Source organism: Lepidochelys olivacea (genome assembly GCF_965140295.1).
Source record: "Lepidochelys olivacea isolate rLepOli2 genome assembly, chromosome: 1".
Lineage (NCBI taxonomy): Eukaryota > Metazoa > Chordata > Testudines > Cheloniidae > Lepidochelys > Lepidochelys olivacea.
The window spans coordinates 330,586,765-330,605,253 of NC_140411.1; the positions used below are offsets into that span (position 1 = coordinate 330,586,765).

At 46.3% G+C, this 18,489-nt stretch overlaps 1 protein-coding gene across 3 annotated transcripts in view; it reads left to right on the forward strand.

Annotated features, from left to right (window-relative positions):
• Window positions 1-18,489, forward strand: part of PHTF2 (putative homeodomain transcription factor 2) — a 183,417-nt gene that overhangs the window by 76,027 nt on the left and 88,901 nt on the right. For all 3 annotated transcript variants that reach the window (XM_084649563.1, XM_084649564.1, XM_084649562.1), the window contains exon 4: window positions 15,987-16,056. In XM_084649563.1, the coding sequence (XP_084505689.1) occupies window positions 15,987-16,056 (70 nt within the window). The remainder of the gene's footprint in view (window positions 1-15,986; window positions 16,057-18,489) is intronic.

Genomic DNA, 18,489 nt, shown 5'->3' on the forward strand with positions numbered 1-18,489 from the left:
AGGTGATGAACCTAGATGAGGGTTTGAACTGTGTGGATGGATAGGAAAGTCTCTGTGTTAGAGATGTTATGCAGAAAAAATATCAGCAAGATTTAGATAAAGCCTGAATGTGAGGACCTAGAGAGGGGTCAAAGTTGGTAGTTAGAGTACCAGCTGGGATTTCGCCCGTGGGTGGGGCATACCCCACTCTGCCGGCTTCAAACCATGCTTGTCATGCATGCTGATGCCTATTAGTGACCCCCATGACAGTTGTTTAGGGGAATCTCATAGAAAGGGCAAGTGCAGAATCTGTAAGAACTTTCGCCCCAGAACCCAAAAGGAGAGGGATGGTTGCTTGAGGGCCCTCTTCATGGAGCCTGAGCTTCTTCCTGCATTGGAGCCCTCCTGCTCAGATCCCACACCGAGCACCTTGGCATCGGTGCGTAGTGCACCGCCAGCACCAGGCTTTGCCTGGCACTGTGCCCCCTCGCCTGCACTGAAAAAGTGGCAAAAGAAGAAGAGCCCCCTGGCACTGGAAGATAAAGGGGCCTTGGGCAAAGGACCTATGTCAGGACATGTGCGCGCCTCAAGGTATCATGGGGGTACCACTGAGGTTGAACCCCTGCCAGCCTGGCCAGGGATCTGCCTCAACTCCTGGGAGTGGCAGGGGACCCTGGCTTCTCCTCAGGCCCTGGTTGCCCGAAGTGGCCCCAGTGGCTAAAAAGAAAGCTGTCAGATAGGCACCACAGACACGGCACCAGGTGCCAGACTTGGCTAAGGCCCCAACTCCTAAGGGCAGGCTGATCATGGGACTGCCCCATAGGGCAGTGGAGCACCCTTCATCCCCAGACCGCAGGCATAGATCCTCCTCTCTGGGGCCTAGGATTCCGGCACCACATCTCTGGTCAGAAGGCCCAGGTCCCCTGCGCTCTCCCCCTACAAGAAATGGGACACCAGAGTAGAGGCACCAGTCCCTGTACCACTACTACTGGTGAGCTTCCTGTCAAAGATTGCCATAGCACAGGTCACCCTCGCCCAGTCGGTCTCCCAGACGTCGGTCCCCACTGGGGCGGGATCGCTCCCTGTTGCAGCACCAGTCTCCATCCCCCCTGTACTGCTCATCGGGCAGGCACCGATCATCACCCGGGTCTGTTGGCAGACTCAAGCCTTGAGAACTCTGCCCTGGTCACTGGAAGGGCAATGGTTGGACATGGACTAGGAATTTAGCCCCTCGCCAAGGAGGGGTGATTCACCGCCGACCCACGAAGCCGGCTTGGCACCTGCAGTGATGGCATGGAAGCAGGGACAGTGGCCCAGTTAATGGTCATACTGGAACCTTTGGGTCATGCCCATTATGCTGGTCCCATATTACCACCAGTTCTCCCTGGCTGCCTTGGACAAACCACTGCCGGCACTGGAGTTGGAAATGGTACCAAATCCAACATGGGGGCAGGGCATCAGACTCCAGCACCTAAGGAGCCGTCCCTGGAGACGGAAGGGGAACCCACCCCTCCCTGGTGGTACTCGTCATCTTTTCTAGACGAAGCAGTGATGGGTCCCTCCCAAATGGGCAGCTTCCCCTGATGACTTCAAGGAGTATTAGGACCTCCTTAAAAGGGTGGCTACCAACTTGAACTTAAAAATTTGAGGAGGTCACAGAGGAGTCCAATGTCCTCCTTTAACATTATTCCCTCTTCCACCCCAGCCCACGTCGCACTGCCCATCCACCCGAGGGTCCTTAAGATTGCCAAATCGCTGTGGCAGACCTCCTCTTCAATTCTGCCTGCTTCTCAGAAGGTGGAAAAGTAGTAGTATGTCCCTGCGAAAGGGTTCGAATATCTGTATGCACTCCCTCCAGCAGCACCACTGATTGTGTCTGCTGTTTAATGAAAGGCACAGGCAGGGTCTAGTCAGTGGCATGCCGAAAAATAAAGACACCAAGAGACTGGATTTATTTGGCAGAAAGATTTATTCAACAGCAAGCCTGCAATTTTGAGTGTATAACCACCAGGCCCTGTTAGGCAGGTAGAATTTTAACCTGTGGGACTCCCTTAACAAATTCAAGGAGGCCCTCCTGCAGGACCGAGCCCAGGATGCTTTCGTGTACGAAGACACAGCAGTGGCAAGGGAGGCCCTTCAAATGACCTGGGATGCTACTGACTCGGCAGCCAGGGTGGTCACCTCCGCAGTGGCCATGAGGTGCAGCTCCTGGTTGCAGTCCTCTGGGTTATCCCAGAAGATGCAGTCCACTATACAGGACCTCCTGTTTGAGGGTGCAGGGCTCTTCTCCGAGCTCACGGACTTGAGACTCCCGTGCCACTCTCCACTCCTTGGGCCTCCATACTCCTCAGCAGGCCAGGAAGCCATTCCACTCTCCATCTCCTCTGACTCCACAGTCCTAGCTCCTGGGGGGACTCCCTGGCTGGGCACCTACAGGAGAAAGGGTCTAAGTGGCGACGCCCATCATCTTCCCATTCAGCTACTCAGCCTGACCTTTCCAGGAACCAAGGAGGCCAGAAGCAGTCATTTTGAGGGTGTGCTCGAGGACGATGCCCCAGTCACCTCCCAGGATCCATCCTCCCACTCTTTTATTTTTTTCTTTTTCCCCCTCCACTGCCTCCACCCCTTTCAGTTGGCCTGGTCGTGGTTGACCTCAGATGGTTGGATGCTCAAAGTAATATCCTCAGGTTACACCCTGCAGTTCATGGCTGACCCTCACTTCCACCCCACTTCCCGGACCCTCTTCAGGGACCCTTCTTATGAGCAACTCCTCGTCCAAAAGGTTGAGAATCTCCTGCGCCTGGGGGCGGTGGAGGAGGTCCCTCGAGACGTGAAAGGAAAGGGGTTCTAATCCCGCTATTTCCTAATCCCGAAAGCAAAAGGGGACTTCAGACCCATTTTGGACCTGCGCCATCTCAACGAGTCTCACAAAAAGTTGAAGTTGTGCATGGTCTCCCTGGCCTCCATCATCCCCTCCCTAGATCTGGGAGACTGGTATGCTGCCCTCGACCTGAAGGACACGTGTTTCCATTTTCCCAAGGCACAGGCACTTCCTTCGTTTTATGCTGGGCCAGCGCCATTTCCAATCACGGCATTGCCTTTCGGTCTCCTGTCAGCCCCAAGAGTGTTCTCGAAGTGCATAACCCCAGTGGCTGCTTACCTGAGATGCCAGGGTGGTCAGATTTACCCGTACCTTGATGACTGGCTAATAAAGGGTCAGTCCCGGGATCAGGTGCGACAGTATCTTGATCTGGCTTGTTCCTCTTGTCGCGACCTGGGGCTGTTAATAAACGAGAAAAAGTCGACCTTAATCCTGGTACAACGCATAGAGTTCATTGCTGCGGTCCTTGAGGCTCAGTTCCAAGCCATGGCGGACCTCATCTTGTGCATGTAAGTCACCCTATTACCACTGCTCACACATGCCTGCACTTGTTGGGTCACATGGCAGCCTGCATTTAAGTGGTCTGGCACATGTGGCTCCGCCTCAGGCCTCTACAGGTGTGGCTGGCATCGGTCTACGTCCCCAACAGACATAGCATGGGCCACGTGGTCAGGGTCCCAGACCACATACTGTCGTCATTCACCTGGTGGCAGAGTCCTGCATCTGTGTTGGAGGCAGGTCCCTTTGTGGCTCCATCCCTGCCGGTGACCCTCATCTATGATGCCTCAGATCTGGGGTAAGGAGCCCGCCTTGACGATCTTGGCACGCCAGGTTGTTGTTTCAGTTATGATCACTCACTACACATCAACGTTAGGGAGCTCAGAGTGGTTCACCTGGCCTGCCAAGCCTTCCTGCCTCATTAAAAAGCAGGGTGATCCATGTCCTGATGGACAATACAGCGGCTGTGTTCTATATCAACAAGCAGGGCGGAGTCAGATAATCTGTCCTTTGCCAGGAAGCCCTCAGGCTATGGAACTATTGTGTACAACACGGTATCCATCTTGTAGCCGCATACCTCCTCGGGGTCAGGAACACTTTGGCAGATCGCCTCAGCAGGACCTTCTTGTCTCGCCATGAGTGGTTCTCGCCTCCGGGAAGTGGTCAGTTCCAAACGCCACGTTTGCTGCTCGATTTGGGGGGATTGAGGCTCCCTGTTGGATGCTTTTGTGCTCCTGTGGTCGGGGGCTCTGTTATGCCTTCCCTCCAGTGCCGCTGATTCACAGAGTTCTCATGAAAATCAAGCAAGACAGAGTGAAGGTGATCCTCAGCGCCAGCTTGGCCGCTCCAGCACTGGTTCAGCCTGCTGCTGGACCTCTCGGTGGCTGCTCTGTTACAGCTGCCACTGAGGCTAGACCTGCTGTCCCAGAACCACGGAAGTCTTCTGCATCAGACCTTGGTAACGTTGCACCTGACGGCTTGGCTGCCGCATGGTTAAATGCGGAGGAGCAGGAGTGCTTGCCACTGTTCAGCAGGTCCTGTTCGGCAGCAGAAAGCTCTCCACCAGAACGACCTACCTGGCCAAATTGAAGCTGTTCGCTTGTTGGACCTCGGATAAAGGTATTTGGTCTGAGCGGGCTTCGCTTCAATTGATCCTGGGCTACCTTCTGCATCTCAAGCTCCAAGGCCTGTCCCTTTAATCTGTCACGGTCCATTTGGCCGCTATTTCGGCTTTCCATCCACTGATTGAGGGTAGATCAGTTTTTGCCTAGGATATGACTGCCAGGTTCCTCAAGGGCCTCGAATGCCTCTGCCTGCACATAAGGGACCCTGAATCTTGTGCTGTCATGGCTCATGGGATCTCCCTTTGAGTCACTGGCTTTTTCCTCTCTTTCTCCTGTCCTGGAAGGTCACATTCCGAGTTGTGATAACATCCGTCCACCGGGTCGCTAAGATTAGGGCGCTTACCTTGGAACCTCCCTTCACAGTCTTCTACAAAGACAGGGTCCACCTATGGCCACACCCACCTTTCCTGCCCAAGGTGGTCTCACAGTTTCATACAGGCCAGGACATTTACTTGCCTGTTTTGTTTTTTTTTTCCAAAGCCACATAAGTTGGAGGAGGAGTGTAGATGGAATTCCCTAGATGCCAGGAGGGTGGTGCTAGCCTTCTACATTGAAAGGACCAAGCCATTCCACAAATCAGCGCAGTTGTTTGTCACAGTGGCCAACAGGTTGGAATTGCTTTTTGGATCACTGCCTGCATTCACTGCTGCCATAATCAGGCAGAGGTGCCACATCCAGTGATTGTAACTGCCCATTCAACCAGGATGCAAGCCTCCTCGGTAGGGTTTCCTAGCCCAAGTGCCTATCCAAGACATCTGTAGGGTGGCCACCTGGTCGTCCGTCCACACGTTCTCCTCTGGGATAATGCTGGCTAGAGCAGAGTTACAAGCCGCAATGCTGTGAACTCCAAGCTCACCTTCAAGGATACTGCTTGTGAGTCACCTAGAATGGAATCGACATGAACAAGCACTCGAAGAAGAAAAAACAGTTACCTACCAGTTTTTTGAGATATGAATAGCAACAGTTACAAAAAGGTACGTTGCCGGCACCCAGTGCCAGAGGCGAACAGCAGCAGGGGGTTCGTTACCCTGAATCATCCTCCCCAGTCATGGATGATTATGGGTGTAGATATAGATATAGATATCTACATATCTGTACCCACAATTGTCCAAGATTGGGGACCCAGCAGAGAGCTGAAAGCAGAAAGGGTTCCACCAGGACAATTTACCTTGTGAAAAGGAAGAGATTTTCTGTTTGGTCTCCTAGGCACCATTTGTCCCCGTTTGAAATGCAAATTAATCATATCTTGGAATACCTTCTTCATTTGAAGGAATTGGGCCTCTGAGTGAGCTCACTAAAAGTTCATTTGGCAGCCATCTTCAACAATCCACCCTCCCATTCATGGTTCCTTGTCTCACTTGGTTGGTAGGTTCATGAAGGGAGTAGTGGGAGGTTATCCTCCTATTTATTAATCCATCAGACCCTGGGACTTGGTGTTGACAATGTTCATGGGGCCATTGTTTGAACCACTAGCTGCCTGCTTTTTTTCTTATTTGGCTGCAAAGACTGTCCTTTGTGGTAATGACATCTACTTGAAGAGTGGGAGAGTTACAGGATCTGTTGATAGGACCTTCATATGTAAACCTTATTAATAGTTTCTTCAAGATCTCACATCAAATTCCTGGTTTACAGTGGTATTGAATTTGCTCCTGAATCAAATGATTCATCTACCAATATTTTTTTCAAATGCCTCAAAACCATTAAGATGAAGACAGACTTCTCATTCTAGATGTGCACAGGCTACTCTTTCTATATTGATAGGAATAAACAATTTTTATGTTCTCCAAGACTATGAAGAAAGAACGCTGTTGACATTGCCAGGATTCCAGTTTGAAGGAACTGAGGGGGTTGGAGCAACTGTACCCTTTCTGTCTTCAGCTGGAGTCGGGCACGAGGGACACACAGGACACCTGTACTGACCCAAAAGCACTCTAGAAATGCTGAGGAGGAAATGAATATTTTTTTTTATTTTATACAGAGTTTGAATGGTATGTGATAAATAAGGCCAGGGCTCCATATTGAATGAGGATAAAAATATTGAATAACTGGTTAGCCATTTCTGCGAAAATTATTTAGTAATGCTTTGTCTAATCCCCTGACTCTCCCTTTGTAGCATAGTATTTTCCTTGTCTTCTGGCCGGTATCTTATCTATCTGATCTTTGTGGTATCCAGATCTTGTCTCCCCTCTCTCTCCAAACACACTTTTTTGGGAGGGAGTGGGGGGGAAATAGCTATAGAGAAATTCACCATCTGTGATGGGAAACAAGACCACAGAGTCAAAAACTGGTGTCCATTTTTTATTAGTTTGATCATTATGTCTTGGTTGAAATGGCATGCAAACACTTATCTGAGGGAAAGCTTTGGAGGGAAATGGATGTCTTTGTCCTTAGTGGTAGGTAGGACAGGCTAACATTTCTCTAAATCATTGGAAGGTTTCACCTAGAGAATAGCAGAGCAAAGGTAGAGGGAAGAAAATGGGTAGCAGAATTTCTTCTTTGTGCTTTGTCTGCCTATATAGCCATTAAGGAGGCAAACCTAATAGTCTGATTTATATGGCATGATCAAGATGGCAGGGTATAAAAATTCATTTATTTTAAACCTGAAAATGTAACATTTCATGTTAGTATAACATAAAGTGTGGTTCCGTTCTAGAAAGTGACTCCATTAAAAATGACACGTTTAGGTTCCATATATGTTGTGTCTGAATGGTTCACATGTCAAATTTGCTCTATTTACACGTAAAATGATTTTTTTTTAAAGAAATAAGCGCTAACCATGCAAACTCTATTTTTAAGTCATTCTGGGTTCTTATGTTGTCGTCTTTCATCATGTTGAATAAAATGTCTGCAGCCCAACTCCCCTTAAATGACACCTGTGCATACCCTTTACCTGTGAAAGCTGCTTGGAACTTAAGGCATGTCTACACTACAAAATTATTTCATTGCTTGTGCTTATGCGTGCTATGCTTCTTGTGTTGGTGGTATGCATCTCACAGGAGTGCTTGTATCGATGCACATTCCAGTGCACCATTGATAAGTCTCTTATGCAACTCTGCACCATCCAGTGCAGAGTGTTTTGGGAAGCTTTTGCAGTGCCTCATGAGGCTGAAATGAATTGTGCAGGGGTGACTGGAAGCATGGGGTCAACTTCCCATAATGCAGTGTTCTCCATCCCATAATTTAATCTGCGTTCCATAATATTTTGTGCATCTTTTCAAAATCCCCACAAACCTGTGCATGTCCCTCCTTGCTGTCCACCCTCCGACAGAAGCATGGAGCTTGCACAGTTCTGCAGCTTGTCATGAGCATTGCCAGCATGGGGTGCCTGATTCTGCAGTACAGACGCTCGCTGGGTTACGCATGACCCAACTTACACAAATTCGCACTTACGGAAAAAGTTCCATAAGCCAGAAATAGGATTTTCGAGTTGCGGAAATTTTTGCGTAACGTATGGATATACGTTTCCGACTTAGGCAAAATTCGAGTTACACAAGGCTTTCTGGAATGGAACAATTGCGTAAGCCGGGGGGCATCTGTATTGCAGAGCTGCAAGAGGAGTCGTGGGGAACATGACAATTCTTTGGAGGCTAGATTGTTTTGGGACATAAGAACAATTCAAGGTTATTGATGGTGGTGTTTACAGAGCAGCTGGAGATGGTGGAATGCCGATTCTGGGCTTGAGAAACAAGCACTAGCTGGTGGGATCACACTGTCATGCAGCTTTGGGATGATGAGCAGTGACTGCAGGACTTTTGGATGCATAAAGCCACGTTTCTGGACCTGTGTGCCAAACTCGTCTCAGCTGTCCAATGCAGGGACACCAAAATGAGAGCTGCACTGACAGTTGAGAAGCAAGTGGTGATTTGTACTGTGGAAACTTGCAATGCCAGATTGATTCCTGATTGACCAGAAGCAATTTGGAGCCAGGAAATCTACCGGAGGGACTGTTACCGTGCAAGTGTGCAAGGCTATTAATCGCCTCCTGCTATGCAGGACTGCGAGTCAAGGCAACATGCAGAACATAATGGATGGTTTTGCAGCAGTGGGCTTCCCAAACTGTGGTCAGGCAATAGATGTCATGCATATCCCTATTTTAGCATCAGACCACCTTGTCACAGACTACATCAACAGAAAGGACTATTTTTCCTATAGTAATGACAGGCTCTAATGGATACCGGGGGCACTTTACCAACGTCAGTGTGGGCTTGTTAGGGAAAGTGCATGATGTGTGCATCTTTTGGATTACAGGACTGTTCAGAAAGCTGCAAGCAGGGACTTTCTTTCTCAACCATTGGGAATGTTGAAATGCCAATAGTGATCATGGGAGACCCGGCCTACCCCTTGCTCCCATGGCTCATGAAGCTGTACACCTGCCATCTTGGCAACACCAAGGAACACTTCAGCTACCCGCTCAGCAAGTACAGAATGATAGTTGAATATGCTTTTGGTCATTTGAAGGAACACCTGGTATTGTTTACTCACAAAATTGGACCTCTGTGTGAAAAATTTCCCATTGGTTATAGCAGTCTGCTGTTTCGTGCATAATTTCTGTGAAGTGAGGAGGGAAAAGTTTCTGCTGGGGTAGAGGGTGGTGGTGGAACAGCTCTCTGCTGAATCTGAGCAGCTAGATACAAGGGCTATTAGAAGAACTCAGTGTGGAGCTGTAAGTCTCAGGGAGGCTTTGAAAGACCATTTTAATAGTGAGCCAGAATAGTGTGTTGCTGTAGTGTGCTCTATCTGGCCTTGCTCTTTTGTAGCCCAGTATGAATCTTGTAGAGATTGCTGTGTCTGTAGGAATATAACATCAATGCACCTATTAATATTGTCTGTGAATATTATAGATTCTGTGACAAAATGAAGTAATAGTAAATCGGTACATGTCAGACCTGCTTGGCACCAGACAGCATATTTTTTGAACTAATAAAGATGAAACTTGATTAAAAAAATATAATTTTATTCAGTAACATGAACCAGGCAATTTAAAAAAACATCTTTAAAACTTAATAAATTAAGGGAACAAAACTTATGAAGGGGAAAGAACACTGCATTTTAAGTACAAATACACCAACTGTGGCTTTCACAGATCAGTGTATGTGCAGCTATGATTGTCTTTAATGTCCTGTGGAGTGGTAGAGAGAGTGCAGTGACCAGTCATGCCACGTGGAATGTTGAGGGGGTAGGGGGGAGAGAGAGATCCCGATATTGAGTTCTCTATGGACTGCAGTGAGTGTTGAGTACAAGATCGTTGAACCTGCAAGCCAACCGGAGTCCACAACGTCTTTGATTGCTGTCTGAGAAGCATAAGCATTTCCTGCTGCATGTCCTTTTCCTTTTTTTGCCCCTTTTTCCTCTCCAGTCAATTCTTAATGATCCTTCATGCTGTCTGCAAGGGTGATCCTAGACCCTGTGCTCAGTCTCTAATGCAGCACTGGCTTGCAGGATCTCCTGGAACATGTTTTCCTTAGTCCTCCTCTTTCTTCTTATCTGGATCAAGCATTCTGTGAATGTGGAGGAGGAGACCCTGAAGGCCACAATGGCAGCAACTGCAGATACAACAGACAGAGGTACCATTGTCAGTGTATTCACCATTGAAATAAAAACTTAGGATACTGAACTCACTTCCCTTGATCCCCAAACATTGTAAGCAGTATATTCTCCCTTCTCCTTGGCATTGATACAGCACAGCACCAGCCATGGAGCGTATGGCCCCCAGGGAGGGAGTGGGGGAGAAATGAGTGGGGAATAGCACACAGGCATGAGTATATTTGTGTAGGGCAATGGAACTGAATACTGGCACCATTTTCCATGGGTGGTGCTGATTTAGCTGATATCGCATTCCTGAGAGTAACAGGCAGAGACCGCACAGCTACAGCTTGCGTCCTGTTGCCACCTGGGCCCGTACGCTGCTAGCCTGTGTACTGCAGTGATGCTTGCTGATGTCAATGCTGGGTAGCATGCAGAAGGTGTCCTATTGCAGTGGAAGAAATTAAGGCAGCCATCCCCAGAAACCTTTGGCAATGGATTGCAGAGTACCTCCATGAAAATTTCATCAAGATCCCTGGGGAGGATTCACAGGACATCCTGGTGCACATAAACAAGCAGCTGTGCATGGCTCACTCTGCCTAACTCCAGAGGAGAATGAAAAGCGGATAGCAACTCTACCTCTCGATTGTTTCAGTACCTCTTCTAGCACAGGTTTGTTTCTTTGTTCTTTTGATTTGCCTTTTAAAAAAAAAAAAAAAAGTGTCCTGCTACTTTGTGGGTTACCAGAGATTCCTTCCCCTGCGTCAGGCGTGCCCATGCTGGACTGTGGTGAAGTCAAAAACATGGCTGGCTGGCTTGCTGAGCAGCTGGATCCCCCAGTTGCTTGTCTTCTATACTATTCTAACTCTTCCTTGTCCATCTCCTCCTCCTTGTTGTTCATGGTAGGGGTCTGTCACTTGGGCTCCTCTGAAGTTGCTGAGGATGCCATGCAGATCTTTGTAAAAGGAAGGTATGCAGCTCCACACTGGATCGATTGTTGGGCTCCCTGGCCTTCTGGTATGCCTACCGCAGCTCCTTGGCTTTCATGTGGCATTGCTGCTGGTTCCTGTTGTAGCCCTTCTCCTGCATCCCCTGAACAATCTGTTCATAGATGTCCACATTTCTATGGCTGGACTGGAGCTGTGTCTGCACAGCCTCTTTTCCGCACAGGCACAGGAGATCCAACACTTCCTGTGTATTCCAGGCAGGAGCGTGTCTGCAGTGTGTAGCCAGCATAGTCAGCTGGACAGTTGCACTCAACAGTGGAGAGCTGCTAGATGTGCTCAGAAAGCTGGGCAATCAGGAAAAGGCATTTCAAAAATTTTCAGTGCTTTAAAGGGGAGTGGTGGGTTCCTGTCTACCTGACCCCTGGACAACTTAGTTCACAACTGTGACCAGAGCAGTTGGTGTGAGACATTGTGGGACAGCTCCTGAAGGCCAGTAATAGTAAACATAAGTCATGCACTGTCTGCACTGACATTGCGTTGATTTAACTACATTGATCCTCAGTCTACGATGCTTGGGGAGATGGAGTAATTAAGTTGGCGTAGCGAGGGACTTAAGTCAGTGGGAGCAAAATTTAAGTGTAGACACATCCCACAGCTAGGTGGTCGTATACTGCCTTGCGTTGACCTAATTGTGTGGTTGTATACCAGGCTTTAGTAAACAGTTGTGATAATGCACAAGAAGAAGTAGTCAGGTTTCTCACTCCTACCTGTGGAAGCGTTGCAGGGCTAATAGGAGTTAAAAAAAACCAAAAAAACCCCCCAGAATTAACTGATTGTAAAATAGCGAATAAACCTCAAAAGATTTAGTTGAATTCATTGACTACTAGCTTACAGTTTATAGAGAAGAAAATACTTGCAACTTTACATTTTAACAAATTTAATGGCTGCTTTATGTGATAAGATTCTTTAAGTATGATAACTTAGCCTGTGTATTGATCTCATAGCCACTTTACATAAGATAATTGAACAGCAGAGAGAGTTAAATTGTTTGAGTGTTTTCTACTGGTTCTATCAAACTCTATTCCATCTAGGGCAGAGGTGGGCAAACTATGGACCACATCTGGCCTGCGGGACTGTCCTGCCCAGCCCTTGAGCTCCCGGATGGGGAGGCTAGTCCCCGGCCCCTCCCCTGCTGTATCCCCTTCCCCCACAGCCTCAGCTGCCCTAGCTCTGGCCTGCCTCCTGCTGGGCAGTGCGATGGCATGCCTGGCTCCAGCTGGGCGGCAGGGCTGTGAGCTCCTGCTGTTCTGAGTGGCATGGTAAGGGGACAGGGAGTGAGGGGCAGTTGGATAGGTGTAGGAGTCCCGTCGGGGGCAGGGGTGTGGATAGGGGGCGGGGCAGTCAGGGGACAGGGAGCAGGGGGGGTTGATAGGGGGTGGGGTCCTGGTGGGCAGTTAGGGACAGGGGGTCCTGGGAGGGAGGGGTCAGGGGACAAGGAGCAGAGAGGGTTCGATGGGTTGGGGGTCCTGGTGGTGGTGGTCAGGGGACGGGAATGGGGGGGGTTGGTTAGGCATGAGAGTCCTTGGGGGCCTGTCGGGAGGGGGGTGGATAGGGGTTGGGGCAGTCAGGGGAAAGGGAGCCGGGGGGGGGGGAGGGGGTTGGATGGAGGTGGGGTCCCACAGGGACGACAAGGAGCGGGGGTGGGGTTGGATGGGTCAGGAGTTCTGAGGGGGGCAGTCTTGAACATGCATGATTAGAATTGTATACAGTATATCAAATGAGGTCTTACCAGTACCTTGTACAAGAGTATTAATACTTCCCCATCTCCACTGGAAATACCTTGCTTCATACATGCTAGGAATACACTTTCCTTTTCCACAACTGCATCATTTTGGTGGCTTAGTCATCCTGTGATTGACTAATACATCCAGGTCTTTCTATCCCTCTGTCATTATACTCGCTCCCATTAGCATCCTGCCTTTGCCCCCATGGTCTGCATTATCACTCTGATTGAAAACTGAGGCAACGTATTCATTTAGTTTGTGAGCCATACCTAGATTGTTTAATCTCTACCCCACTGGTTTTCAACTTGTAGTCCACGGATCCCTTGGGGTCCGTAGATGGTCTACGATTTCCAAAAGGGTCTGCACTTTCATTTGAAATATTTTAGGGGTTCACAAATGAAAAAAGCTTTAAAACCACTGCTTTACCCCATAGCAGCCCTACTTCTTTTCTTGTTCTCCTTTTATTTATATTGGTAAAAAAAACCCTTTTACATTCATTTTAACTTATTTTGCAAGGCCTAAATAAAGCCTGCCTTAAGCTCATTAAACTACTATGAGGCTTAAACAGGATTTCCTGTTGATAAATTTCAGAGTGGTACCATGTTAGTCTGAATCAGCAAAAACAACGAGGAGTCCTTGTGGCACCTTGGAGACTAACCAATTTATTTGGGCATACGCTTTCGTGACGAAAGCGTATGCCCAAATAAATTGGTTAGTCTCTAAGGTGCCACAAGGACTCCTCGTTGTTTTTCCTGTTGATAAAGTTACGTACCACGCCCTTGTAAGATATCAGTTTTGGAAGGATTCACACCATGATACGAAACTCTTCCCCACCCCCAAAATTATACATGTTTAAAATAGTGGGTTTTTTGTGATAGTTGAACTTCCTTTTACATTTGGAGCTGTATTTCTTCAGATTTCACAGTGATCTACAGCTAATTTTGTATCTATTAAGATTCCCATTTCTCATTATGGAGGCTTATTTTCTTGCTCAGCATAACATATCTCAAAAATGAGACTGATGTGCAGACTGAAGGAAGACTTTTACACATCATGTTCTTTACAAGACTTTTCTGACCGTGTTTTAATTTTTACATGCAGCTAGTTTTTCCATATGTGCGGTCTTGTAATATATTTAACTTGCTATAACCATGTTTAGTTGTGCTCTATGGTATGTTGCTTTGTTTTGATTAATTTCTCCTGTTTGTGTCTCCAGCATGCTACAGATTTAGATCAGCTAAATCAAAAGTGTAGAAACAGCATTGTCTTATTCAGCATTACCAGCATCACATCTGTTTGAGCGTGTCAAACTGAAATTACCCATTTAAATTAAATGGAGAAAATTGCATGCATTCTTGCATCTACTTTTCATAAGATGAATTTGCCAGTTTTGGCATTACAGTAATATGACTAATTATCACTGACATTTGTTTGCTTCTGCCATAAGTATAGTGTGACTTTGGGTAAGTCTACACTGCAACAAAAGACCCTTGGTACTGCTGTAACTGGCCTGAGCAAGTTGACTGAGGCTCACAGGGCTAAAAATTGCAATGCAGATGTTAAGGTTTGGGTTGGAGCCTAATCTCTGAGACCCCATTAGGGAGGAGGGGTCTCAGAGCTTGGGCTCCAGCCTAAGCCCAGATGAGTGTGCTGCAATTTTTTGCCCCTCAGCCCAAGTCCTGTGAACCTGTGTCAATGGACCTGGGCGCCAAAACTGAGTGCTGCAGTGTTTTTTATTGCAGCGTAGATATACCTTTTAAATCTTACGTAAAATAGTACGGTTGTATACTTAATTTTATGAATGAAATTAACATTCTTGAAAATAAAAACTTAAATGTTTTACAAAGGCAACTGCAGTTTATTCATCAGTTTAAAAAGAACTGCAGAAGGATAAGGTTCAACCATCCCTGATGGTAATTCCACATCACTAACCTGCTCTCTTTTGAGAACAAAATATTAACTCTCAATCTGTAAAAACTGTACTCCATTGAGTCCATATCCACGTAATATGGCCAATGTAATTGACCTCAAATTTCAGAAAACAAATGAACCATAATTAAGTCTGTTTTAGTCACGGGTATTTTTTAGTAAAAGTCATGGACAGAAATTCACAGACTGACCTGTCCATGACTTTTACTCTATACCCCTGACTAAAACTTGGTGGGGAGAGTTGTGGCCTGGGAAGTGCAGAGGGGTATTGGTGGGGCTGGGGCAGGCTCCCTACCCAGCCCCAAGCTACATGTGCTGCCTTTGCTCCACCCCAAGCCCCAGTCCTGCAGCTCCCATTGATTGGGAACCGCGACAATGGGAACTGCGGGGACAGTGCCTGCGGGCGGAGGCAGCATGTGGAGCTAGGAGCTGAGGGAGGGGAGTTCCCTCCTGGTAAGCACTGCCCCGCACCCCAATCCCCAGCCCTGAGCAGGTTCCGGTCCAGCTGCACTGGGCTGCTGCAGAGGTCATGGAAAGTCACGGAATTCGTGACCTCCATGACTAACACGGAGCCTTAACCATAATACATGCATAGTTTTCTAAGGCTTGAAAAAGCAAGTGTTGAACTGAGCAATCTCTTGTGGGACAGTCACTTAATAATGGGTATGTGTGTTCCACTGGTGGAGCAAAAAGACCACCTTCCTTTGCCTATCTCTGCCTTTTTATGGCAGATCCTTGTTACCTGTCAGGAAAACTTATTACCCCTTGCTGTCACTGGGATTTAGCAATCTTAAAAGGAGGTTGCCGTTGACCTGCAGATTGCCGAGCACAACGTTGTTTGTCATTAGTTGTTTTAGCTGGTACTCCTTTGAGAACTAAAAGCTACATAGTATATATAGATTGCAATTAAAGAGAAAAAGGGTGTAGTGTTTTATAATAAACCACAATCCAAGTATATTACTAACTCTGGCAAATGTGTGTATAGTATTTTGCATTATCGTAGTCTATAAGAATTTTTAGGCACTACTGAAAATCTCACCCTAAGGGGGCAGTAATTGATTAATTTTCATTACGTTATCCGATCAGTTGTAAAATGTTTTTATACCCCATCGTGGCTTTACTATAACACATTGTTTTTATTTAATACCTGGTACATTGTTCTTTGGAGTACTTGTTACTTTAGATTTCAAATTGTGAATTTGGCATTTTCTTCAATTTTTTCAAAAAAAGTGAAAGACAATTACTGACCCCATTCCTATTTTTAGCTAATGTATATCTTCTGTTTTGGTGTTTATGTTCTAATATTTTTTGCATATTACAGGGTCTGAGGAACAAGCCAAAGAAAACAGGACATGTGAAGCCAGACCTCATAGATGTTGATCTTGTAAGAGGTAGGGCTTGAGCTAGTAAATGCTGAATTTGTCAGTAATTTGACCTTATGGGGACAGTTATAAAAATAATTGCCTTTATCCTGATAGCCTTGCAGCAGAAGAGTGGAGTATAACTATAAAAATGAGAAGAAACCCTATGGCTAAAAGAACAGGAGTACTTGTGGCACCTTAGAGACTAACACATTTATTAGAGCATAAGCTTTCATGGGCTACAGCCCACTTCATCGGATGCGTAGAACGGAACATATAGTAAGAAGATGTATATAGATAGATACAGAGAAGGTAGAAGTTGCCATACAAACTGTAAGAGGCTAATTAATTAAGATGAGCTATTATCAGCAGGAGAAAAAAAACTTTTGTAGTGATGATCAAGATGGCCCATTTAGACAGTTGACAAGAAGGTGTGAGGATACTTGACATGGGGAAATAGATTCAATATGTGTAATGACCCAGCCACTCCCAGTCTCTATTCAAACACAAGTTAATGGTATCTAGTTTGCATATTAATTCAAACACAGCAGTTTCTTGTTGGAGTCTGTTTTTGAAGCTTTTCTGTTGCAGAATTGCCACCCTTAAGTCTTTTACTGAGTGGCCAGAGAGGCTGAAGTGTTCTCCTACCAGTTTTTGAATGTTATGATTCCTGATGTCAGATTTGTGTCCATTTATTCTTTTGCATAGAGACTGTCTGGTTTGGCCAATGTACATGGCAGAGGGGCATTGATGGCACATAATAGCATATATCACCAGAAAACAGTTGTCTCCTATTTACATCGAAATTAAAATTAAATCAGTTTAGTTTCCTTAAATTGTAGCTGTAGTTGATCATGTAGATTTATTATAGCCGTAGACTTAAGAAAAGAGGAAACAATTACTAATTGTTTTCTATCTGATAGTGTCCATTTTAAGAAACTTCAGAGGAAAGTTCAAGAAATCCTGATAAGGGCACTTCAAGGAGTAAGCTTGAGCATAGTCTGAGAAGGTGTTTGGAGATGCTGTATAGTTATTTCTTGCCTGTAAAACAGGTGTATCTGATCATACTTATTGGCTAATAACAGCTCTTAGCCTCAGAGTACAAGTCCTTGTCCTGACTGGCTGCTGCCTTTGGAACTCCTAATCTAAATGCATATACAGACGTGTGCATATCACCCTGTCACTTACCAGCCTCACTCTGATTTCAGAATCTCTGTTGCTCCTTGACCCTGGGAAGGTTTACACTCCCCCCCAATAAGTAACTTTTACTATATTTTTAGCTTCCCTTCTCCCCTCTTTTCACACCAACGCCTCTTTTCATCTTCCTCTCTTTCAACTCCCTTTTAAATACTAAATGCTGAGCAATCCTGTGAGGCTCTGTGAGGGGTCAGTCAGAATCAGGAGATGGCAGCAAAATGGGGCTGGTCCCTATGTGACACAACAGGAGCTCTGAGGAGTTTTGAAAACTGAGCTGTGCCCCTGAGAAGTGCCTGTGTTCCCATTTCAGAGTAGCTCAATTGATGGAGTGTCTCAATTGATGAAGGGCTGCTCCCATTCACTTTTTAAAAGGATAAGATGGGAGTACAAAGTAAAGGAGCAACAAAAAATAAACACAAGTCAGTTTTAAAAAAGACTAATGGTTTTGGGAACAAAGAAAGGGAGAGACGGTGGAGACCATTTCAGTATAGCATGAGTATTTTCTGCTAACTCAGTAATAACCATATCCTTGGGTGAATAAACTCAGAGACCTAAGGATTGTTGTTAGCTTGTAATACCCTGTAGTTATTTTAAGTGAAACATGAAATGCAATGTTTGTTTGGCAATATAAAGCTGAAGGACCAGATTTATTGGTATTTTGTTAAGTATTTGAAAGTGAAATCTACAGAGGAGTAGTTCTTCCCAGGAATATGAGTGGCTAGCACTGCAGAGCTGTTTATTTTATTTGTATTATTGTTCCATCTAGGAGCCCTAGTCTTGGACCAGAACCCCATTGTGTTAGGCACTGTGGAAATATCCATAGATTATGATCAGAATGAAAACAATTCAAGGTCATAGTATTGTATAAAGCCCCTCACAGTCCCTAAGTACTGACGTAATCATCTGTGACCCTTATGCCTCTGCTCCACAGTTAAAATCAGGCAGGGCATGCTCGCTCTCCAACTGGGTCAGGGACAGGAGTGTCTCAGTTGAGGCTGTGGAGCTCTCTTCGAAACAAGTCTTCCTGAGACCGTCTTTGACGCAGTGCAGATCCCATTTATTTTTGGCAGGCTATCCTTTTAGAACCATCATCCCTCTCTTCTGTTCTCTTACATGTTGTTACCTCCTTTTCATCCCTAGGGGTTGTGTTAACTGGGAATTGATCTCTCTCATTTGTTAGTGACTTGCCTGAATGGTGGTGGGTTTTACCCTGTACCAGATCCTTTGGTTGGAACAGACTATATATAGTCCTATATATGTGTCAGT